The 24,785-nt window shown below is 46.1% G+C and overlaps 1 protein-coding gene and 1 long non-coding RNA gene across 9 annotated transcripts; one reads left to right on the top strand and one right to left on the bottom strand.

Moving 5' to 3' along the window:
* Positions 1-139: 139 nt before the first annotated feature.
* Positions 140-23,072, bottom strand: LOC125726504 (NACHT, LRR and PYD domains-containing protein 12-like). 8 transcript variants are annotated; one of them, XM_049002887.1, is made up of 11 exons: positions 23,017-23,063; positions 21,509-21,546; positions 17,379-17,536; positions 15,725-15,831; positions 15,427-15,509; positions 12,870-13,137; positions 12,683-12,724; positions 10,734-12,444; positions 1,778-1,951; positions 1,228-1,401; positions 140-520 (listed from the first exon to the last, which is right to left on the bottom strand). In XM_049002887.1, exons 5-11 carry the CDS (start codon positions 15,448-15,450, stop codon positions 298-300), a joined length of 2,616 nt encoding a protein of 871 aa, XP_048858844.1. In that variant the 5' UTR covers positions 15,451-15,509; positions 15,725-15,831; positions 17,379-17,536; positions 21,509-21,546; positions 23,017-23,063; the 3' UTR covers positions 140-297. The 8 variants fall into 8 exon arrangements, with proteins under 8 accessions (XP_048858844.1, XP_048858843.1, XP_048858846.1 ...); XM_049002886.1 differs by lacking the exon at positions 21,509-21,546 and having other exon boundaries at positions 23,017-23,072; XM_049002889.1 differs by lacking the exon at positions 17,379-17,536.
* LOC125726522 (uncharacterized) lies at positions 14,427-15,278 on the top strand. Its single transcript, XR_007388224.1, has 3 exons — positions 14,427-14,797; positions 15,000-15,100; positions 15,202-15,278. It is a non-coding gene; the product is annotated as an uncharacterized LOC125726522 (long non-coding RNA).
* Positions 23,073-24,785: the final 1,713 nt, after the last annotated feature.

Here is a 24,785-nt window from a genome sequence, read left to right as displayed (position 1 = left end):
ATAATCATTAAACTCATTTACTATATCAGTTTTCATTTTCAATTATAAGGCCCTTACTATCCTGCAGATTAGTGATTTCAGCTTTTAGAGCTCTTTTGGAGTTAAAATATTGGAAGAAACTTTTAAGGTCCTTAGCCTCCAATGCAGTCTTACTTTCGACATTCCACTTACTGTAGCGAGTCTAATGTTATTTTTTAAGTCAACCCCTAGACTTAGATACTCCTGCTTTATTTTGAAATCATTAGTTATTTTCTACCTTAGTATTTCCACTGTACAGTGTGAAATACCCAGTAATACTCACCTCACTACCCCCAGTTTACAGTGTGGAATACCCAGTAAAACTGACCTCAGTATCTCCAGTTTACAGTGTATGTCCCCCAGTCCAGCAGAGAGCAGCTTCACTCCTGAGTCCTGCAGGTCATTGTCACTCAGGTCCAGCTCTCTCAGGGGTGAGGAGTTTGATCTGAGAGCTGATGCCAGTGCCTCACAGCATTTCTCTGTGAGTTCACACCGGCCCACCCTTAAAAAGATTAAACACTTTCAAATCCAGTTTTTACACTGCAGCATTGTATTCAAATGAGGAGAATAAGGGCCATGACATAATGGATTTTCAGAAAACAATTAAATTATAAAAAATAATTTTAACAATCATTCCGATTCTGTTTGGTGTCCATTATTTTTTTGTCCATAATACGTTAAAGTCGGCATGTTTATCTGTGACAGTGCTGTTAACTTTGCTAACCAACACAAATGTTTTGCATGGATTATATGTGTCACACCCAGCTCGTGTGATCTTCGTGTGCCACGCCCCCTCATTAACCACGTCTGCTGCCCCGATTCTGACCAGCTGTTTCCTGTTATTTCAGCTTGTCTTGTGTATTTCAGTCTGTGTTCAGGTCTGTTTCCCTAGATCTGTCATTGATGTTGTGAGCCGTGTTTCCTCGTCTGCCCTTAATAAACCCCGTTTGCCCATCTTCATGGCTCCACTGCTCTGTCTGCCTGCTCCTCCGCTCAGTGGACGTCACAGTATGGTTGAATGGATGTTTCCTGCTTCACTGCTTAATTATTTCTAACATGGATCGATGGTTGATAAGATTGTGGGATATAAGGAAGTAGGAGAAGAAAACAGAAGCTGTTTGTGTTTGTTTATTATGTAACTGCTGAAAGGCATCGTGGGTTTTCTTGCTGTCCAGTTACTTTTGTGTAAAATGCATATTCTGTACTCACTGCAGCTTCTCCAGTTTACAGCTGGGATCCTCCAGTACAGCAGAGAGCAGCTTCACTCCTGAGTCTCCTGGGTGATTGTAGCTCAGGTCCAGCTCTCTCAGATGTGAGGGGTTTGACCTCTGAGCTGAAGCCAGGGAAGAACAGCCTTCTTCTGTGACTCTACAGCCTGACAGCCTGCAGGGAAAGACAGAAACTCCCCAGTAAATAATATCACCTCACCATTATAATTATTAAATATATGTGATGCTCTAATAAATAATTCCAGTATTACAGTTTAGTGTCTAAGACAAGGCAGGACCCCTCCTCCCTTTCCCTTAGCTAATTACTCACTATCTCCTCTTTATAGTGTGGAATACACAGTAATACTTACCTCAGTATCTAAAGCGTACAGTGTGGAATACCCAATATTACTGACCTCAGTATCTCCAGTTTGTGGTTTGGAATACCCAGCAATACTGGCCTCAGTATCCCCAGTTTACAGTGTGGAATATCCAGTAATACTGGCCTCAGTATCTCCAGTTTGTGGTGTGGAATACCCAGTAATACTGACCTCAGTATCTCCAGTTTACAGTGTAAATCCCCCAGTGCAGCAGAGAGCAGCTTCACTCCTGAATCCTTCAGGTTATTGTCACTCAGGTCCAGCTCTCTCAGGGGGGAAGAGTTTGATCTGAGAGCTGAAGACAGCACTTCACAGTGTTTATCTATAAGATCACAGCTGTTCAGCCTGAAACAGAAAACACTTTAAGACACAGACATATACACATCCGACACATTAGTAAAATACAAAGCATTACAATAAGCATTTGTTTTCATTATAATTAGCAGCACAGCTTACACTTCAAAATGAATTATAGTCTGCGGAGTGTTCTGTGCGTCCTGACAATCTGCTGCAGTCATATGATCACTGATTGTGAGTCAATGCATCTTTGCTCAAAACTAGAGGTAAAAACATTAAGTACAAGCTACAGCCTGAAATCACAGAAAATACAGGAATATACAGGAACACATCAACAGCAAGATGGACGTGAACCTCCCATAACAGTCAGACCAGTGTTCCCAGTGCAGTCCTTAGCCATCTTTCTGCCAGGTGTCCCTACACTCGACACGTATCACTGAAAGGAGGAGATGTGAACATTCCCAGCAGCTAATGCAGCAGCAACTGGCACTTGGATTCCTGATCCCATGAGTAAAATCCTTTTTCTCCCTGTATTGTTATACCTGGGAACATGTCAAATCACCAATTACGTCTGGGTGATATGACGATATTATCGGTAATGAGCGTAATCAGACAAGTATGCCGGTGTCGATATCTGACAGTGACTAACCGGCGATTATCATCTTTGCTGAGGAAACGCGCTTAGGCTACATACAAAGCAAGATAAAAGAAAGATTCATGATTTGCTTTCAGTTCAGCTTTCTAGCCAAAGATTCTGAAGCAGTTAAAAAGAAACATTGCACAGAATTTCACAAGCATTGTCCCTTGCAGTAACCATGCGTTCGCCATTCTTGTAAGTTCAGTATTATCACATCACCAACTTCTATCTCTGAGTCAGCAGCCAGAATGTCAGTCATTCAAGTGCAGCTTTCTGGTGGGAATTTTGAGCTTCCCAACTCAGTTTTTCGTGTCTTAGTCTCAGGCACGGCTTTAAGTGTGTCCCTGACCCCGCCAGGGCTGTGATTAGGATTGGTTGCTAACTGTTTAATAAAGGTGGTTAAAAGTAAACTATCTCTCTCATCTATCTATCTGAATCAATCAATCATTATTTATATAGCGCATTTTAGCCACAGCGTTTATAAAGAATTTTGCAAACATTTAAAAAGAATAAAAAGAAATTCAAATAAGCTCAGAATAAATAACAATAAGCGCAAAAGAAATAAAAATAGAGTAAAAATGTTTTAAAAAAATAAAATTAAAAACCATCATAAAGGACTTACCCATGTCCTCTTTAAGGGCCCCTCCTCAAAGGGGCCTCTAGCCCCTATGTCTTCTGGGGGAAGCGACCGCCCGCCCGCCCCCCCCACAATTACTGATATTAATAAAAGCATAAAATAATAAAACTGATTATCATAGATTATAATATGCGGTGGTGAAAAGATGCCTTTTCAGCCTAGTTTTGAAAGTACTTAGACATTCAGTAGCTCTCAGGTTTTCTGGGAGAGAGTTCCAGAGTTTGGGCTCATAGTGACTAAAAGCTGCCCCCTCCCTCCCCAGCCGGGTTTTAGCAATAATCAGTAAATTACTGCCTTCTGCATTCTGGGCCCGTAGTAGATGTGATCCCTGTGACTGGTGCGTGTTAACACTCCGCCAGCGGCATTCTGGGCCCGTTGTAGATGTGATCCCTGTGACTGGTGCGTGTTAACACTCCGCCTGCGGCATTCTGGGCCCGTTGTAGATGTGATCCCTGTGACTGGTGCGTGTTAACACTCCGCCGGTGGCATTCTGGGCCCGTTGTAGATGTGATCCCTGTGACTGGTGCGTGTTAACACTCCGCCAGCGGCATTCTGGGCCCATTGTAGATGTGATCCCTGCGACCGGTGCGTGTTAACACTCCGCCGGCGGCATTCTGGGCCCGTTGTAGATGTGATCCCTGCGACCGGTGCGTGTTAACACTCCGCCAGCGGCATTCTGGGCCCGTTGTAGATGTGATCCCTCTGACTGGAGCGTGTTAACACTCCGCCAGCGGCATTCTGGGCCCATTGTAGATGTGATCCCTGCGACCGGTGCGTGTTAACACTCCGCCGGCGGCATTCTGGGCCCGTTGTAGATGTGATCCCTGCGACCGGTGCGTGTTAACACTCCGCCAACGGCATTCTGGGCCCGTTGTAGATGTGATCCCTGCGACCGGTGCGTGTTAACACTCCGCCGGCGGCATTCTGGGCCCGTTGTAGATGTGATCCCTGTGACTGGTGCGTGTTAACACTCCGCCAACGGCATTCTGGGCCCGTTGTAGATGTGATCCCTGCGACCGGTGCGTGTTAACACTCCGCCAGCGGCATTCTGGGCCCGTTGTAGATGTGATCCCTGCGACCGGTGCGTGTTAACACTCCGCCGGCGGCATTCTGGGCTCGTTGTAGATGTGATCCCTGTGACTGGTGCGTGTTAACGCTCCGCCAGCGGCATTCTGGGCCCGTTGTAGATGTGATCCCTGTGACCGGTGCGTGTTAACACTCCGCCGGCGGCATTCTGGGCCCGTTGTAGATGTGATCCCTGTGACTGGTGCGTGTTAACACTCCGCCAGCGGCATTCTGGGCCCGTTGTAGATGTGATCCCTGTGACTGGTGCGTGTTAACACTCCGCCAGCGGCATTTTGGGCCCGTTGTAGATGTGATCCCTGTGACTGGTGCGTGTTAACACTCCGCCAGCGGCATTCTGGGCCCGTTGTAGATGTGATCCCTGTGACTGGTGCTTGTCAACACTCCGCCGGCGGCATTCTGGGCCCGTTGTAGATGTGATCCCTGTGACTGGTGCGTGTTAACACTCCGCCAGCGGCATTCTGGGCCCGTTGTAGATGTGATCCCTGTGACTGGTGCGTGTTAACACTCCGCCAGCGGTATTCTGGGCCCGTTGTAGATGTGATCCCTGTGACCGGTGCGTGTTAACACTCCGCCAGCGGCATTCTGGGCCCGTTGTAGATGTGATCCCTGTGACCGGTGCGTGTTAACACTCCGCCAGCGGCATTCTGGGCCCGTTGTAGATGTGATCCCTGTGACCGGTGCGTGTTAACACTCCGCCAGCGGCATTCTGGGCCCGTTGTAGATGTGATCCCTGTGACTGGTGCGTGTTAACACTCCGCCAGCGGCATCCTGGGCCCGTTGTAGATGTGATCCCTGTGACCGGTGCGTGTTAACACTCCACCAGCGGCATTCTGGGCCCGTTGTAGATGTGATCCCTGTGACCGGTGCGTGTTAACACTCCGCCGGCGGCATTCTGGGCCTGTTGTAGATGTGATCCCTATGACTGGTGCGTGTTAACACTCCGCCGGCGGCATTCTGGGCCCGTTGTAGATGTGATCCCTGTGACTGGTGCGTGTTAACACTCCGCCAGCGGCATTCTGGGCCCGTTGTAGATGTGATCCCTGTGACTGGTGCGTGTTAACACTCCGCCGGCGGCATTCTGGGCCCGTTGTAGATGTGATCCCTGTGACTGGTGCGTGTTAACACTCCGCCGGCGGCATTCTGGGCCCGTTGTAGATGTGATCCCTGTGACTGGTGCTTGTCAACACTCCGCCGGCGGCATTCTGGGCCCGTTGTAGATGTGATCCCTGTGACTGGTGCGTGTTAACACTCCGCCAGCGGCATTCTGGGCCCGTTGTAGATGTGATCCCTGTGACTGGTGCGTGTTAACACTCCGCCAGCGGCATTCTGGGCCCGTTGTAGATGTGATCCCTGTGACCGGTGCGTGTTAACACTCCGCCAGCGGCATTCTGGGGCCGTTGTAGATGTGATCCCTGTGACCGGTGCGTGTTAACACTCCGCCAGCGGCATTCTGGGGCCGTTGTAGATGTGATCCCTGTGACCGGTGCGTGTTAACACTCCACCAGCGGCATTCTGGGCCCGTTGTAGATGTGATCCCTGTGACTGGTGCGTGTTAACACTCCGCCAGCGGCATTCTGGGCCCGTTGTAGATGTGATCCCTGTGACTGGTGTGTGTTAACACTCCGCCAGCGGTATTCTGGGCCCGTTGTAGATGTGATCCCTGTGACTGGTGCGTGTTAACACTCCGCCAGCGGCATTCTGGGCCCGTTGTAGATGTGATCCCTGTGACCGGTGCGTGTTAACACTCCACCAGCGGCATTCTGGGCCCGTTGTAGATGTGATCCCTGTGACTGGTGCGTGTTAACACTCCGCCAGCGGCATTCTGGGCCCGTTGTAGATGTGAAACAGTAGATGTGAAACAGACAAGAGGGCATTACAGTAATTTATTCTACTAGAAACATAAGCAGGTATTATTTAATACTGCCAAGACCCCCTCCACTCTGCAAACAAGTAAACCAACTTCCTTTCATTCTAACAACCTAAGCAGTTCTGTTAACCTGCTTTATGACTTTATGGTCGTGTTTCCACAAACTGTGCTTGCTTTGCAGAACAGTATTTCCCTTTTAAGGTTACTCATTTTAAATCTGGTGTAGGATCACACATGCACATAGCACAGAGCTTAAATTCCAGGTGGCCTGAGACAAGGCCTACCCTGGTACCAGAGGTACTCGCTGGCCTAGGCATCAAAGGGGGGTTAGTGACCCCACACACACAGACACACTTAAACACACACAGATAAGAAGGGAGGCCAGCACTCCAACTTTTATTGCTCAAAGTTTTAATGACCTATAGACAGCAGAGTGGACCTCAAGGACAGGGGTCCCTCGACTTGGCACACAACCCCCTCCCCAGACATCCTGCCTTACATACCACTCACCCAACACCCTAAAGAAAGTTTCTTTTAAGTTTGGCTGTTGTATATCTGTATATTTATTTACCCATGACTACTAGTCTCAATATACAGACAGGTTATGTTTGTGATGTGTCCTAACTTTCAAAGATTCTTTTTCTTTGACTGACAAACCATCCCCCCCTTTTCTTTTCCACATTCTTCAGCAGCCCTTATCTGATCTTTGTATTCTACCATGCCTATCTAAGGGTAAGATGTGCTGATGACATGAGAATATGTCATATAATGTCTGTATAAAGGGTAACCTCTGATTGAGGTGCAACCTAGACCACTTAGACCAGGGACTGGTGTGAGTAATATAACATAATGACATAATATAAGTAATCATTAATTAATCATTACAGATGGTATTCGGTGTGAACCACTAGGCTGGTATGGCATGTTTGGTATCAAACCGATAGAAAATCACTCCAGTTTTACACCACTTCAGCCTCTGTTCATTGAGTGCTCACAATAGTCCCTGCCTCTGTGCGATTTGGCTACTGAGCTCTAAAACCTCTAACTCGCCTGAAATATCGCGAGGGTCCCTGTCATTGGCCGTGAGGGGAGCTTCGCTACCGATCGTTTACATTACCTGGTGATGCAGCTCTCTGGACGAACCTTCTAACCCAGGTTACTAAGCGATACTGGTAACTAGTGAATCCCATGTAAGTCTCACATTAACCGACTCACGGGGATTCACAATTGAGTTTGGAGGAACCAACCATTCAGCATAACATTTAGGTAATAAACATCATTAAATAATGATTAATTCAAATGTAATTGATTTCAAAACATATTGGTGGAGATATTAAAATTTACCTGAGCTAATAATTCCTACAATGGTGTCCCACAGGGATCAGTTCTGGGCCCGCTACTGTACACTGTATATATTGGTCACATTATCAGAAATCATGGTGTTGGGTTTCATTGTTTTGCTGATGATACACAGTTATATATATCTGTTAAGCCGGATGATGCATCACAGCTCTCGGTTAGAAGACTGTCGACTAGATATCCGGTGCTGGATGGCAAATAATTTCTTTATGTTAAAGACAGAAAAACAGAAGTACTGTTAACTGGTCCAAAGGCGGCTCGAAATAAGTTTGACAACCTCAACCTTGGTGGTCTTCCTACCCAACCTGACACAGTGGTCAGAGATCTCGGTGTTCTGGTTGATTCAGATTTATGTTTCGATGCTCACATAAAAAGCATCACTAAAGCTGTGTTCTATCCTGTACGGAACCTCGCCAAGCTTCGGAAGATGCTCTCCTTTCATGAAGTGGAAACACTAACACCTTTATAACTTCCAGGCTGGATACTGTAATGCCTTCCTTTCTGGGTGCCCATCTGGATCCTCACATAAACTTCAGCTGAAAAAAAATGCAGCAGCCAGAGTTCTTACAAACACTAAAAAAATTGATTATATTAGCCCTGTTCTATGCTCCCTTCACTGGCTTCAGTTAGGTCTCAGATTAACTACAAAATACTGCTATTGACTTATAAAACACTGAATGGCCCTGCACCAGAATACCTTAGTAACCTGCTGGCCTTATACAACCCTCCTCGCTTTCTTACATTATAAAGAGCAGGATATCTGTTAGTACCCAGGGTAGAAAGAGCTACGGCAGGCTGCAGAGCTTTCTCTTATAGAGCTCTTCAGCTGTGGAATAGTCTTCCAGTGGATGAGCGGGATTCAGGCTGACTCTCAATATTCAAGTCTAGACTAAAAACACTCCTGTTCAGTTTAGCTTATAGGGACACTAGTTCTAGCTCTAGATAACTGCTCACTCCCAGTCAGACCTATAGTGTGAGGTGTAGAGCTGGGTGGGGATCGGTGCCATTGGCTTTGGATAAACTGAACTGTCAGTCTGTCACTTTAGCTTCACACCCCCTTGTGGAACTGGAGTGCTGACATTCAGGGACTCCCCATGCCTGCGTTCCCACCTGCCTCTCCCTCCTACTTATGCTGCCATGTCCTGCCAGATATCCTACCTACCCTTCTGCCTGTGACATCTTCCCTGTTTACCCTGCTGCCGTATTACTGTTCACCCTCCATCTGAAGCAGCTCCAGCACTTGCCTGTCATCACCTCTCTGCCCCCCGTGACTGAAATGTTAAGATAGTGATAATGTGAATTAGGACTTTGCCATCTTGATCATTTGACTTCCTCTGCTGCCCCCTGGAGGATGGGCTCCCCCTTTGAGTCTGGTTAGGGTTAGGGCTTCCTCTGCTGCCCCCTGGAGGATGGGCTCCACCTTTGAGTCTGGTTAGGGTTAGGGCTTCCTCTGCTGCCCCCTGGAGGATGGGCTCCACCTTTGAGTCTGGTTAGGGTTAGGGCTTCCTCTGCTGCCCCCTGGAGGATGGGCTCCACCTTTGAGTCTGGTTAGGGTTAGGGCTTCCTCTGCTGCCCCCTGGAGGATGGGCTCCACCTTTGAGTCTGGTTAGGGTTAGGGCTTCCTCTGCTGCCCCCTAGAGGATGGACTCCACCTTTGAGTCTGGTTAGGGTTAGGGCTTCCTCTGCTGCCCCTTGGAGGATGGGCTCCACCTTTGAGTCTGGTTAGGGTTAGGGCTTCCTCTGCTGCCCCCTGGAGGATGGGCTCCACCTTTGAGTCTGGTTAGGGTTAGGGCTTCCTCTGCTGCCCCCTGGAGGATGGGCTCCACCTTTGAGTCTGGTTAGGGTTAGGGCTTCCTCTGCTGCCCCCTGGAGGATGGGCTCCCCCTTTGAGTCTGGTTCCTCCCAAGGATTCTTCTTTCTATGGAGCTTTTCCTTACCACTCTCCCCCCTGACTTGTTCACTGGGGGCTTTGGGCAGGGATGCTGTAAAGTGCTTTGAGGTGATGCAATGTTGTGAAAACACAGTACACAAATAAATCTGAACTGAACTGAATTTCCATTCATTTCCATTCCCACAATGTTCGGGGGGGGGGGGGGGGGCAAAATGATTATTTATTACGATATGTTTAAACTAAATACACATTTTTTTACTTATTGCCCAGCCCAAATCAACAATACACTAATCGGAGAGCTATCAGTCCTGTGAAATAGGCTTTTAGAAAAATTGTTTGTTTGAATGATTTATGAATATTGATACTTCATTCACCCCCATGGGGAAATTGTCTTTTCGCCCCACCCATCTTGCTCTCCAAGAGACACGCCGACACATATTCAGGTGAGAGGAAGTTTGGGGGTCGCAGCGCAGGATCGACCAGCATCCAGCACCCCTGCAGCTCAAGGACTCAGCGATGACATCACTCTGCCGGCCAGGAGATCTGAACCAGCAACCTTCCGCTCATGGACACAGAGTCCGAACCCAAAGAGTCACGCACCACACCCAGTATTTACAGAAATGCTTCCTACAGCATCCAGAACTGAAACAAATATGAGTGGTTTTCCCACTATTAATGAAAACTGGACCATTCTGTATGATGCTGTATCTTTGGTTATTTGTTACACAAAGGATGGTCGTGGAAATCTTGTCTTTTTTGTTTTTACTACATCACTACCTTCAGTTAATATAAACTAGATTAAAAAGGAACCTTGTTGATAAAAGAGGGGAAATAAATTACATGTATACATATTAATTTTATATTTTAAACAATGTTTCTCTATGTCTGCCGGACTAGATGTGTCATCACATCCTCAGCCAGGTGCAGCTGAGGCCAGCAGAGGGCGCCAGTGAGCAGCCAGAGACAGCAGTCATACGGAAGCTCCCAGCTCTGGGCTCCATCACATGAACACGCCTGCTGACAATAACACTCACATACCACTTATACACCCTGTGGATAAAGAGCCCTCACTGTTTCTATACAGGTTAGGATGCTGTGCCTGTGATCAGAAGGCAGACTGGATGGGAATGGAAATGTAGTAACAAACAAAAAGTGACATCACTACCTTCAGTCACTATAAAGTCTGTGGTCAAGATTAGCTACTGCTATACAAACAGCTATAGCTGTGATTATCAAAATAAAACCCACTTATTAATCCATGAGGATAAATATATAATATATATTACACATTTCAAACAATATTCATGTATTACTGCCAGACCAGACATGATTTCCCATCCCCATGTCACTTACAGAGCCGTCCTGGAGTTCTTGACCACAGGCAGCAGCCTGCAGTGCTGTTTATCCGATCTGATGTATTTCTTCAGATCAAACACATCCAGCTCCTCATCTGACATCAGCATCACAAAGGCCAGAGCTGAGTACTGTGCAGGTGAGAGGTCATCTGCTGAAATGTTTCCTGAATTCAGGTATCTTTGTACTTCCTCTACTAGAGAATTGTCACCCAGTTCAGTCAGACAGTGGAACAGGTTGATGGTCCTTTCTGGAGATAAATTCTCCTTTATTTTCTCCCTGATGTATTTCACTGTACTCCTAATGTTATGTGAGCTGGTTTTTGTCGGCCCCAGTAGCCTTTGTAACAGAGTCTTACTGGAGTCTGTTGAGAGGCCCAGCAGGAAGCGGAGGTAGAGGTCCAAGTGTCCATTCTTGCTCTCTAATGCCTGATCCACTGCAGTCTTCAGCAGGTCAGCTGATGAGTTTGACAGAAACACATATAAAGCAGCGAGATACTCCTGGATGCTCAGATGCACAAAGCAGTACACCTTCTCTTGGTACAACCCATACTCCTCTTTAAAGACTTCTGTGCACACTCCAGAGTAAACTGAAGTTTCAGTAACATCAATGTCATTCTCTGTCAGATCTTGCTCATAAAATATGAGATTGCCTTTCTCAAGGTTGTCAAAAGCCAATTTACCAAGTTTCAAAAGGAATTCCTTGCTGTTTTCATTTAGCTTGCTTTCATAGTTTTTCATATACTTGTCTTTTTTAAAACTTGCCTGATGAATCAGGAAGTGTGTGTACATTTCAGTCAGAGTCCTTGGAATTTCTCCCCTGTCATTCTCAGTAAAAAGCCTCTTAAGCACAGTGGCTGAAATCCAACAGAACACAGGTATGTGGCACATGATGAAGAGGCTCCTTGATGATTTCACATGTGTGATAATCCTGCTGGCCAGGCTCTGATCATTAAATCTCTTCTTGAAATACTCCTCCTTCTGGGCATCACTGAACCCTCGTATCTCTGTCACCTGATGGACATACTTAGCAGGTATCTGATTGGTTGCTGCTGGCCGGGAGGTTATCCAGAGGAGAGCGGATGGGAGCAGATTCCCCTTAATGAGGTTAGTCAACAACAGATCCAGTGACATTTTTGTTGTTACATCAAACCAGCTCTCATTGTTCCGAAAATCCAGAGGAAGGCGACACTCATCCAGACCATCAAAGATGAACAAGACTTTGTACCTAAACAGCTCAGTGGAATCAAGTGATTTCAGTTCTGGGACAAAGCGGTGAAGCAGTTTAATCAGACTGTATTCACCCTTAATCAAATTCAGGTCCCGGATAGGAAGAGCAAATATGAAGTGAACATCCTGGTTTGCTTTTCCTTCTGCCCAGTCGAGAATAAATTTCTGCACAGAGACTGTTTTCCCGATACCTGCCACCCCTTTAGTGAGTACAGTTCTGATAGGTGTCTCACGCCCACATAAGGGTTTAAATATATCATTGCACTTGACTGTAGTATCTTCTGTTCGCCTTTTCTTGGATGCTGTTTCAATCTGTCTCACTTCATGTTCCTCATTGACTGCTCCAGTCCCACCTTCAGTTATGTAGAGTTCTGTGTAAATCTCACTGAGAAGTATTCGCTGTCCTTCCTTAGCTTTCCCTTCATACACACACTCAAATTTCTCTTTCAAGGAACATTTTATTTTGTGCAACATGAGTTGCCCTGAAGAAAAATGAGAGGAAAATGCAAATTTTCACCGCGATCTTGACCAGAATGGGAGGAAGGATATATAACACACAGACACACGCACACACACAAACACAAACATACGCACACACACGCATACACACAGACACAAACACACACACGCACTATTTCACTGTGATAAATGAAACTTCACCTCATACATATTTCTTTCTGAAACACCACATACACGCACTGAACAGCATAAAGCTCTTACTCGTCTCCAACATGTCACTCTGCTCACTTCCTGCTTGCTTACCTGAAATAAGGAAGAACTTCAAATTAATTTCTTTCTTCAACATCAGTATTAAACAAACTCTTCATCATTTCTCTATATAATATATTAGTTTATCAAGAGCTTAAAAAATGTTACATTTTACATGAAATGTTAAAAATATCATTACACTTCTGCAGGTCTTCCTTCAGTCTCTGAGCAAGGTCATTCAAGTTCATCTTCTTCAGGATCTCAAGCATGACTTTGATAGCCCCGGCTTTACTGTAGGAATTCATCATCATTTCGGCGAAGTCTGTTCTGCCCAAGGTTTTCATCTGACCCTTGGGAAGGGGCTTTAACTCTTTATTCACTGGGAGACGCAATTTAAACTCCTTCAACTCTTCATCACTGAGATCCTTTAGATAATCCAGCAAGAGGTCAGTGAGCGAGGTCTGGGTCTGCAGAAGTTGGAGATGTGTTTGTGAGATGTCACAAACCTGTACATGGTCACTCCCACACATACACTGTCCTTTCTGTTAACAGAAGGCAGGTTTCCTGCTCACAGTCTTATGTGGCTGCTGGAGACACCTGCTATGATTCATTCATCACTATAAGAAGCACATGTGTGTGTTTATGTTCTGAATCATTATTAAACCTTTATTTAACCAGGTTAGACTCACTGATTTTCAAAATCTCTTTTGAAAGAGAGACGCGTCCAAGATAGACAGCAAGAAAAATAGTTTAAGACCCAACAGATCACATTAACACAATGATGGCAAAATCATCCATCCATCCATCCATTTTCCAAACCGCTTATCCTATTGGGTCGCGGGGGGTCCGGAGCCTATCCCGGAATCAATGGGCACGAGGCAGGGAACAACCCAGGATGGGGGGCCAGCCCATCGCAGGGCACACTCACACACCATTCACTCACACATGCACACCTACGGGCAAGTCAGCAACTCCAATTAGCCTCAGCATGTTTTTGGACTGTGGGGGGAAACCGGAGTACCCGGAAGAAACCCCACGACGACACGGGGAGAACATGCAAACTCCGCACACATGTGACCCAGGCGGAGACTCGAACCCGGGTCCCAGAGGTGTGAGGCGACAGTGCTAACCACTGCACCACCATGCCGCCCCCATGGCAAAATCAGCATAGACTAATATACACTAACACAGCATCCTATATTATTATACATATTTATTATTGAGTTATTCTGTTACATTATGTCTGTAACATTTGGTGCAGTGCGGTATGCTAAGGAAGTAGCTTGGGGAAGAGCACTGCTGAGAGTGAGCTTTTTGTCTGATAAGTTATTCTGTTCTGTTACAGTCCGTCTGTAACATTTGCTGCAGTGCAGTAAGGAAGTAGCTGAAGGAAGAGCACTGCAGAGAGTGAGGTTTTGTCTGCTTAATTATTCTGTTCTGTTACAATCCGTCTGTAACATTTGGTGCAGTGTGGTATGGTAAGGAAGTAGCTGAAGGAAGAGCACTGTAGAGAGTGAACTTTTGGTCTGCTAAGTTATTGTGTTCTGTTACAGTACGTCTGTAACACTTGGTGCAGTGCGATATGGTAAGGAAGTAGCCTGAGGAAGAGCACTGCAGTGAGCTATTTGTCTGCTAAGTTATTCTGTTCTGTTACAGTACGTCTGTAACATTTGGTGCAGTGCAGTAAGGAAGTAGCCTGAGGAAGAGCACTGCAGAGAGTGAGGTTTTGTCTGCTAAGGTATTCTGTTCTGTTACAATCCGTCTGTAACATTTGGTGCAGTGCAGTAAGGAAATAGCCTGAGGAAGAGCACTGCAGAGAGTGAGGTTTTGTCTGCTAAGATATTCTGTTCTGTTACAGTCCGTCTGTAACATTTGGTGCAGTGCAGGAAGGAAGTAGCTGGAAGATGAGCACTGCAGAGAGTGAGGTTTTGTCTGCTAAGTTATTCTGTTCTGTTACAATCCGTCTGTAACATTTGGTGCAGTGCAGTAAGGAAGTAGCTGGAGGAAGAGCACTGTAGAGAGTGAGGTTTTGTCTGCTAAGATATTCTGTTCTGTTACAGTCCATCTGTAACATTTGGTGCAGTGCAGTAAGGAAGTAGCTGGAGGAAGAGCACTGCAGAGAGTGAGGTTTTGTCTGCTAAGTTATTCTGTTCTGTTACAATCCGTCTGTAACATTTGGTGCAGTGCAGTAAGGAAGTAGCTGGAGGAAGAGCACTGTAGACAGTGAGGTTTTGTCTGCTAAGATATTCTGTTCTGTTACAGTCCATCTGTAACATTTGGTGCAGTGCAGTAAGGAAGTAGCTGGAGGAAGAGCACTGTAGAGAGTGAGGTTTTGTCTGCTAAGATATTCTGTTCTGTTACAGTCCATCTGTAACATTTGGTGCAGTGCAGTAAGGAAGTAGCTGGAGGAAGAGCACTGCAGAGAGTGAGGTTTTGTCTGCTAAGTTATTCTGTTCTGTTACAATCCGTCTGTAACATTTGGTGCAGTGCAGTAAGGAAGTAGCTGGAGGAAGAGCACTGTAGAGAGTGAGGTTTTGTCTGCTAAGATATTCTGTTCTGTTACAGTCCATCTGTAACATTTGGTGCAGTGCAGTAAGGAAGTAGCTGGAGGAAGAGCACTGTAAAGAGTGAACTTTTTGTCTGTTATTTGCAAGAACCTTCAGCTGAAAACAGTTACTGAGCTTAAGTTCTCCTGCCTTTCAGTGTCTGGTATTCATGGACAACATGCATCACAGACTGAAATGTTATAGCCAAACCTCTCCATGGGAATGGTGATCCATCGCTTAGATGATTATGGTTGTATATAAACCGGTTCCACAGATTGTTTCACAATCTGACTCTGTAATAAAAACCAAAAGTAATGTTAGCTTTATATTCAATAGTCAGTTCACCAACTGTCAACCATAGCAGCCTTCCAACTATATGGTCTGTAGGGCTGTATATGTCACAGGCCAGGATTAACAGACTACATTACCCAGACTGCTCCTGTCTTCATCTGAGTTTGAAATTCCCTTGTTCTTTGAATTGTTTGCACCTGTCTGTTTCATTACTCACCTTATGTGTTGGGGAAGATACTCACAAAAGTACTCCATTACAAACAGAGGTGGAAGATGCAGGTCCACAATGTACAAATCCAGACGATTTTGTTTCAACCAACCACACTGAAAATAAAAATTATTTTTTCTCATTTGAATCATGTACAGTGGTTCCACACACCTAAAATTTTGAAAACGAATCATTCTTCTTAAATGAACTTTGTTGTCTAACAGAACATTTCTCACATTTTCTCGCATCTAATTCAACTGAATTGGTTTCCTAGACGGCATTACATTATTTATCAGGACTGAGAGAAGGTGACAGCTCCCCTAGTGGGAATAGGAGTGCATCTCCCTAGAACAGATGTAATCGGTGGCAGTATCATTGCTTTTAGACTGTGGCTTGGGATAGAAGAACTCATTTGATACTCAGATTTTTACTATACTAAATATTTAGAAGCCCACCGTTATCAAGCATGGTATATCAGGAACATTAGTCGGTAACATTTTACTTGAGGGTACATTATGGACGGGCTGCTCGATACACCATGTTGAATCACGTGTCGAGTTTTCAAAGCAATAGTGCTTGGAGGCCCCACACTGAGCTTTACCTTGGAGGGTGACTCATATAATAAAGCATGCTGTGCTTATTTACACAGTGCCCTTCACCTTTGTATTGTTTCAGTTACATTCCCACGTAAAAAATAAGTCTGTCTTGTACTTCCAGCTGTTTCGTTGGTTGCTTTTACTGCGATAGTGTTTGATATTACAGCTATTCAGTACATAAATATGAAAAATGTAAGCAAGAGACCCAGGTCTCCAGTATGAGAGCATTTCCATTTACAACCGCCCATGAAGGTTATGTGTACTGGCAAGCACATCCCCCATCTCCATACACTGGCCCATAGATATCTAGCTCTACCAGCAACCTCTGTGCTTTGTGTCCGTATCTTTTCAAAAGTTGTCATTAGTTTAAAAAGGAGCAGGTTCAGTCCCAGTACAGCAGATCAAATCAATTTCCTAAATAAAACATGTAAGTCAATATCTGCGTATTTGTGTTTTTCAGTTTGCATGTACAGTACTCAGTAAGACAAACCCATTAAACCTCGACTTTTGCATCTCTTGTTAAGTCATAATGACCCTCATACATGGAAAGTTATGCATATGGCCAGGCAGTTTGAGGATGATGGCGGAGGAGAAGATCTAGGTCCAGTCTTGCCTGCCAGCTGTTTCACTGGAGATGTCACTTGGAGGAAAGAGGAAGCCGTTAAGGCAGTGCAGCATTTGTCATGGTTCCTGTGGGATTCCCACCAAACCAGCTTTTCGTTCCTGAGTTCCTGCATATCCAGACTCTCCAGTGGGGACATTCCTCCCCTTTCGCCTGTCATCCCGGGATCCAGTGAACCTGAACCCTGCTTGAACAGTGTCTCTGGTTGACCACCATGCTCCAGGTTATCTGCAGCTTTGCTGCTGCCTGTTCTATCTATGTGCAAAATGAGAATCCCTGTCGAGCTCCAGCCGGGTTGCTGCAATCACTTCCTGCACCTCACTTCCCGTGGTTCCATATTGCCCTAGATTTCATCATTGGATTGCCTCCATCCAGGGGTATTATTGGGGTCCTCACAGTGGTGAACCACTCTTCAAAGGCTGTACAGTTTGTGTAACTAAGTTACCTTCAGGTAAGGAGACAGCTCAGCTCCTTCTTGATCATGTTTTCCGACTCCTTTGTCTGCCGACGGATGTCGTTTCTGACAGGGGTCCGCAGTTTTGCAGGGGATCTTGTAGACTGTTCGTGATTCCCTCAGTCTCTCTTCAGGGTCGCACCCTCAGACTAATGGACAAACAGAGCGAGTCAGTCAGGATTTAGGGAGAATGCTACGATGGCTGGCCTCCCACTCTCCAAGCACCCGGAATCTCTGCTTGCGTTGGGCTGAATATGCAGATAATTCACTCTCAGTGTCTTCTATAGGCCTGTCCCCATTTCAGTGCTGTCTGGGTTACCAGTCCCCATTGTTCCCTGCATTGGAGGAGGAGGTCATGGTCCCGTCAGTTCATCAATTCCTGCACTGCAATCAATGGACCTGGACACTGGCTTGGAGGTCACTGCTGCTCTCTTAGCAGCAAATGGCAGCTTTTGCATCAGGGACCTGTCACAGGAACCCTCCTTTCGGGTGGGTCAGTGGGTTTGGAACCTGCCTTCACATATCAGTCGTTGCTGTCATATCAAGCTGGCTCCCTGTCTCGTGGTTCCATTCCCCATTACGAAGGTTGTCAGCCCCACTGCAGTGCATCTGAAGGTGCCAGTGTCCATGTGTCAAATCCATCCTACGATCCATGTTTCCCTGATCAAGCCCCACACCGTCAGCCTGCCTCTGTGCAACCTGTATTTTTTTAGTGCAGCATCTTTCTTGAAACAGACCAATGAACATGGAGCCATGCCTGCCTTCTGCACCCTGGCAGGACGTCGAAGCTGAAATTATATAAAACTCATTTTATAGATTATTTGGCAAAAGTAATTTTTTTGGCTCCATTATGTAAATTTATGAATGTGAAATTTTTCTTAGCAGCTGTGAATAAGGCATTATGTCCATTTAAGGTGGAATGGATTTTGTAAATAAGAAAGCAGCCTGGTAACCTTTAGTAGGTACTCACTGGCTCACAGCCTGATAGCCTTTAGTAGTTACTCACTGGCTCACAGCCTCGTAGCCTTTAGTAGGTACTCACTGGCATACGGCCTGGTAGCTTTTAGTAGCTACTCACTGGCTCACAGCCTGGTAACCTTTAGTAGGTACTCACTGGCTCACAGCCTGGTAGCAATTAGTAAGTACTCACTGGCTCACAGCCTGGTAGCTTTTAGTAGGTACTCACTGGCTCACGGCCTAGTAGCCTTTAGTACTGTGGGTACTCCCTGGCTTACGGCCTGGTAGTCTTTAGTAGGTACTCACTGGCTCACAGCCTGGTAACCTTTAGTAGGTACTCACTGGCTCACAGCCTGGTAGTCTTTAGTAAGTACTCACTGGCTCACAGCCTGGTAGCTTTTAATATCTACTCACTGGCTCACAGTCTGGTAACCTTTAGTAGGTACTCACTGGCTCACAGTCTGGTAGCCTTTAGTAGGTACGCAATGGCTTACGGCTTGGTAGCCTTTAGTAGGTACTCAATGGCTTACGGCCTGGTAGGCTTTAGTAGGTACTCAATGGCTTACGGCCTGGTAGCCTTTAATAGGTACTCACTGGCTTATAGCCTGGTAGCCTTTAGTAGGTACTCACTGACTTACAACCTGTACTTGAGGCACGTGATTTTAAACTTATGATCTGCTCTGAAATTTTGTAACTTTTTTTCAAACTGCAGTAAACTGCAGATAATTGAAACCATGGACCCTACTGTAACTCTAAATTAATAATGCAGTGAATTTTAATACCTGTGAATACCATATTTGGCACATAAGGCCTAAAATTCAGAGGATTAGATTACAGACTTTTTATGGACCCACAGAAACCCTGTATATGATTCGCTCCATGTCAAGTGAAGTGTTATCCGGAATAATACCAACGATGAGAGTCTTCACTCAGCTCTTCAACAGATCCCTGGAGCTGTATGAAGTTCCCACCTGCTTCAAACGCTCCACCACAATCCCGGTTCGCAAGAAAGCCTTCATCACTGGACTGAATGACTACAGAGCTGTCGCCCTGACATCACTGCTCATGAAGTCGCTTGAACGTCTGGTGTTGGCCCATCTGAAGAAGGCCTCAGGACACCCGCTGGACCCCCTGCAGTTTTCCCACCAGGCACACATGGGCGCAGTGGCTCGGTGCTCTTCATTTCAGTGTTTCATGTGGAAGTGTGTGATAGTATTGCTACTTCTCCTACATTTTGCCGAGCCGACAACATCTACAGCCTGCATGACCTTCTCAGGTTTGGAGTTTGCGGCAGATCGTTCCCGCAGGCAGGTGACAGAGGCGGCACAGGTGCTCCTCTCCCTCTACTCCTGCCCCTGAGCCCCATATTCTCTGTGTGCTCCTCTCTCTCAACTCCTGCCCCTGAGCCCCATGTTCTCTGAGTTCCTCTCCCTCAACACCTGCCCCTGAGCCCCATGTTCTCTGTGTGCTCCTCTCCCTCTACACCTGCCCCTGAGCCCCATGTTCTCTGTGTTCCTCTCCCTCAACTCCTGCCCCTGAGCCCCATGTTCTCTGTGTGCTCCTCTCCGTCTACACCTGCCCCTGAGCCCCATGTTCTCTGAGTTCCTCTCCCTCAACTCCTGCCCCTGAGCCCCATATTCATTCTGTGCTCCTCTCCCTCTACTCCTGCCCCTGAGCCCAATATTCTCTGTGTGCTCCTCTCCCTCTACTCCTGCTCCTGAGCCCCATATTCGCTGTATGCTCCTCTCTCTCTACTCCTGCCCCTGAGCTCCATGTTCTCTGTGTGCTCCTCTCCTTATACCACTGCCACTGAGCGCCATTTTCTCTGTGTTCCTCTCTCTCAACTCCTGCCCCTGAGCCCCATACTCTCTGTGTGCTCCTCTCTCTCTACCCCGGCCCCTGAGCCCCATATTTGCTGTGTGTTCCTCTCCTTCTACCCCTGCCACTGAGCCCCATGTTCTCTGTGTTTCTCTCCCTCTACTCCTGCCCCTGAGCTCCATGTTCTCTGTGTGCTCCTCTCCCTCTACCCCTGCCACTGAGTCCCATGTTCTCTGTGTGCTCCTCTCCCTCTACCCCTGACCCTGAGCCCCATATTCATTCTGTGCTCCTCTCCCTCTACTCCTGCCCCTGAGCCCCATGTTCTCTGTTTTCCTCTCCCTCAACTCCTGCCCCTGAGCCCCATGTTCTCTGTGTTCCTCTCCCTCAACTACTGCCCCTGAGCCTCATGTTCTCTGTGTGCTCCTCTCCTTCTACCCCTGCCACTGAGCCCGATGTTCTTATTTTGCTCCTCTCCCTCTACTCCTGCCCCTGAGCCCCATGTTCTCTGTGTTCCTGTCCCTCAACTCCTGCCCCTGAGCCCCATGTTCTGTGTGTGCTCCTCTCCCTCTACACCTGCCCCTGAGCCCCATGTTCTCTGTGTTCCTCTCCCTCTACTCATGCCCCTGAGCCCCTCATTCTCTTTGTGCATCTCTCCCTCTACTCCTGCCTCTGAGCCCCATGTTATCTGTGTGCTACTCTCTCTCCACTCCTGCCCCTGAGCCCCATTTTCTCTGTATACTCCTCTCCCACTACCCCTGCCCCTGAGGCCCATGTTCTCTGTGTTCCTCTCGCTCTACTCATGCCCCTGAGCCCCTCGTTCTCTTTGTGCTCCTCTCCCTCTACTCCTGCCTCTGAGCCCCATGTTCTCTGTGTTCCACTCCCTCTACTCCTGCCCCTGAGCCCGATGTTCTCTGTGTGCTCCTCTCCCTCCACTCCTGCTCCTGAGCCCCATGTTCTTTGTGTGCTCCTCTCCCTCTACTCCTGCCCCTGAGCTCCATGTTCTCTGTGTTCCACTCCCTCTACTCCTGGCCGAGCCCCATGTTCTCTGTGTTCCTCTCCCTCTACACCTGCCCCTGAGCTCCATGGTCTCTGTGTGCTCCTCTCCCTCTACTCCTGCCCCTGAGCCCCATGTTCTCTGTGTGCTCCTCTCCCTCTACTCCTGCCCCTGAGCCCCATGTTCTTTGTGTGCTCCTCTCCCTTTACTCCTGCCCCTGAGCCCCATGTTCTCTGTGTGCTCCTCTCCCTTTACTCCTGCCCCTGAGCCCCATGTTCTCTGTGTGCTCCTCTCCCCCTTGACATACCACACATTCAGACACCACGTCCTCTCACAAATCTCGCTTCTTTACCTGACACCTTCCTCCTGCTCCATATTCTGCACTGTTCCCTGGGTTAAACATGAGCGTCATATTAGCTTCTGTGTAATTACTGCAGTGCCATGACAGTCACCAGTAATACAAGATTCAGAGTGTGTGCTTCCTTTGGTTTCATTTACGCCTGTTCTGCTTCTGTTTTCTTTCAATCGAAGGACAATTTACTACTAACCCTGATAGTGTGTAATTGGCTTTGCTTATACATTCGTATCTGAAAACAGTTTAAAGTGATTTATTTAAAAACACCATTGCAATGCTGGACAGTATTAAGATGACTGAGTGATCTGTAATTATGACTGACCAAAATACAACCTGTTTCCATGAGTAGGATAAGTAATGCAACAACACAATAACAAAACATCTTTAGTGTGTAAAAACACAATGTGAAATGCTAATTTGGGTGAGGAAATGCATAACTGCTTTGAAAATTGTTAAGAGTAAGGAAAGTAAGGAGAATGACATTCCTGATATGTGTGAATGTGGTGTGTGAATGGGTGAATGTGAGGCATAAAATGTAAAGCGCTTTGAGTACTCGAAAGCGCTATATAAATGCAGTACATTTACCATTCCTGATGTGAAAATTTTGTCGAAGCAATTAAGAAAAACTGTAAAATACCAATATTTAAAGTTATGTTACCATTTACTGACTGCAAATCCCTATACATTAATGGCAGAACCCCTAAACGGAATGTCACCATTTATATATTATAAGAAAATCTCACCATTTTCTTATAATTCATGAATACTGGATAAAGACAACAATATTAACGCAAAGTTTAAACGCTCAGTATATACAGATACTTAGGTATGTTGTTTCGTGTGAGGATTTAAAGGGAACTCCCTTAATTTAGAGGGCAGGTAAAAACAAATAAATTTGACTGGCAGACAGAATGACACATAGATTGATGCATTGTTGCTACCATCTGTCCTCTTACGTGCTGGGATTCTGTGCTCAGGCTGTTTAGACATGTCCAGCAAGCTCTCTATCAACGGATATATGTGTGACATGTATAAGCATGAAGAAAAGAAACCCCTCTGTCTGTCACTATCAGCACACTGTTCTATTCAGGGGCGATTCAAGGATTTGACTCAGGGGGGCTCAGCCATCCTGAAGAAATACGAGACTCTGTACAGGAATCACTGTTTTTAAGGGGGGGCTAAGACAAAACACAAGGCAGCTGAACCTGCACCCCCCATAAATAGGGTCTAGAACTGCCTGATGTAGTAATGTACTGTGTAAGTAAGAATACCCTACAAATCAGCTGTCAGAGGAACACTGAGACACACACGCAAAGAGAGTTATGGCTAATAGGAACATTCTTATCTGACTAATTATAGTCGTTTAAAATAAATTCATAAAAGTTTTCAACATTTTTGTTACTTGAATCTTCAGCATTCCACACTTCTAGCCCTCAAATTAAAAACAATAAAGGCTATTAAAATAACTGATGTCATTTTGCAAAATTTTCTTAATTAAGTCTTACCTTGAATGGTAACCAGCTGGGGAGGCAGATGTACAGTATGTAGGTGACTGGCGTTGTAGAGAGAATCACAACTGTTAAGGTGCAGCGATTTCCTTATTCTGCAGGTAAGGGGCGGAGCAGCAACAAACACTATTGGGTTAAAAAGTTAAAATACTTTTTATTTTAATAATAAAATAATTTTTAAAAAAGTTATATTTCGAATTTATACTTTACTTTGTACTGCTTTCTTTTTGTACTTTATTTTGTCTTGCTTTATAGAGCTGCTCTTCTTATACTTGAAGGAAAAAAAATGCTTTACTTTGCTATGAGATACAATTTATTTTAGTATGTTACAAAAACTTAACAACTGGCTGAAATGAGCAGTTTTGTAGGGGTCACATTATCTGTCTCTGGCCCAATCGCCTGTCCAGCAAAGGGTCTGCAGCTGTGAGGAAAAGTGGGGGGGCAGATAACAGGACCATGATTAGTGCTAGTGTCCAGAAAGTTGTGGGATTGAATCCTGTGGCCTGCTGAGTAATAATATAAAAGATGAACCTTTGAGCCTTAATCCCAGCTGCTCATCGGGCGCTTCATGCTGGCCGACCCTGGGCTCTGACCCCAAATACTGTGTCTTACACAGAAAGCAGGACTGGGATCTATGTCAGTGCCTAGATGGTTGTGGGATTGAATCCTGTGGCCAGCTGAGTAATCATATAAAAGCTGAACCTTTGAGCCTCAATCTCAGCTGCCCCAGGAGTGCTGTATGCTGGCAAACCCTGGGCTCTGACCCCAAAGGCTGTGTCTCACACAGAAAGCAGGACTGGAACCTATGTCAGTGTCCAGATGGTTGTGGGATTGAATCCTGTGGCTATCTGAGTAATCATATAAAAACTGAACCTTTGAGCCTCAATCCCAGCTGCCCCAGGAGTGCTGCATGCTGACAAACCCTGGGCTCTGACCCCAAAGGCTGTGTCTCACATAGAAAGCAGGACTGAGATCTATGTCAGTGCCCAGGTGGTTGTGGGATTGAATCCTGTGGCTATCTGAGTAATCATATAAAAGCTGAACCTTTGAGTCTCAATCCCAGCTGCCCCAGGGATGCTGCATGCTGGCCAACCCTGGGCTCTGACCCCAAAGGCTGTCTCTTACACAGAGAGCAGGATGGGGTACATGAAACCGAGGGAGTTCCTGTCCACCTTATTCAAATGGAAAATTAAGCTTATCCTCTCTTTCAGAAAAAAAGTGACACATTACATAGTCATACAGTGTGTCTTTATGTGTTTGGTAAAAGCAGCCAAATCCAGAACCTTCAAGTTACTTCAAAAGTCTCAAGTGAGATTACATCTATTAGGGGCGGAGTATGTGTCTCACGGTCAATGTGAACAAATGTGAACTGCTTGTCTAGTGGTTAAGCCATGGCAACTGGACTTCTCTCTGAAAGGTAGAAAGTTTCACTGCTTATCCAAGCAGCTTCTTCAGTCTGAGGAAGGTTGTCAGTGTCCACATATCTATCCTCCTGGGTAGTTTCACTTCCCACCTGCTCTAAGTTGGCTTGTTGAGTGAAACAAAGGGCTGGGGGGGGTTGTGGGTAAATGTAACCGCCACACCTTAGCAGATGGGTCTGATATTTCCTGGGAATGACTTTTCTTCTGGGAAAGGATGAGAGGGCCGCAGGATAAATTGGAGACTGTCAAATTCTCCAGTGATGGCAAAGCAAACCAGTGTGGACAGCAAAAGATCCAATATTGTCACTGGTACAGAGGTATGTAATGCAGGACTGGAAAACTGAA

This window comes from Brienomyrus brachyistius, unplaced genomic scaffold, assembly GCF_023856365.1.
Source record: "Brienomyrus brachyistius isolate T26 unplaced genomic scaffold, BBRACH_0.4 scaffold73, whole genome shotgun sequence".
In the NCBI taxonomy this organism is placed as follows: Eukaryota; Metazoa; Chordata; class Actinopteri; order Osteoglossiformes; family Mormyridae; genus Brienomyrus; species Brienomyrus brachyistius.
Note: the sequence above shows the minus strand (reverse complement) of the source record. Positions and strands in the feature narration are given on the sequence as shown.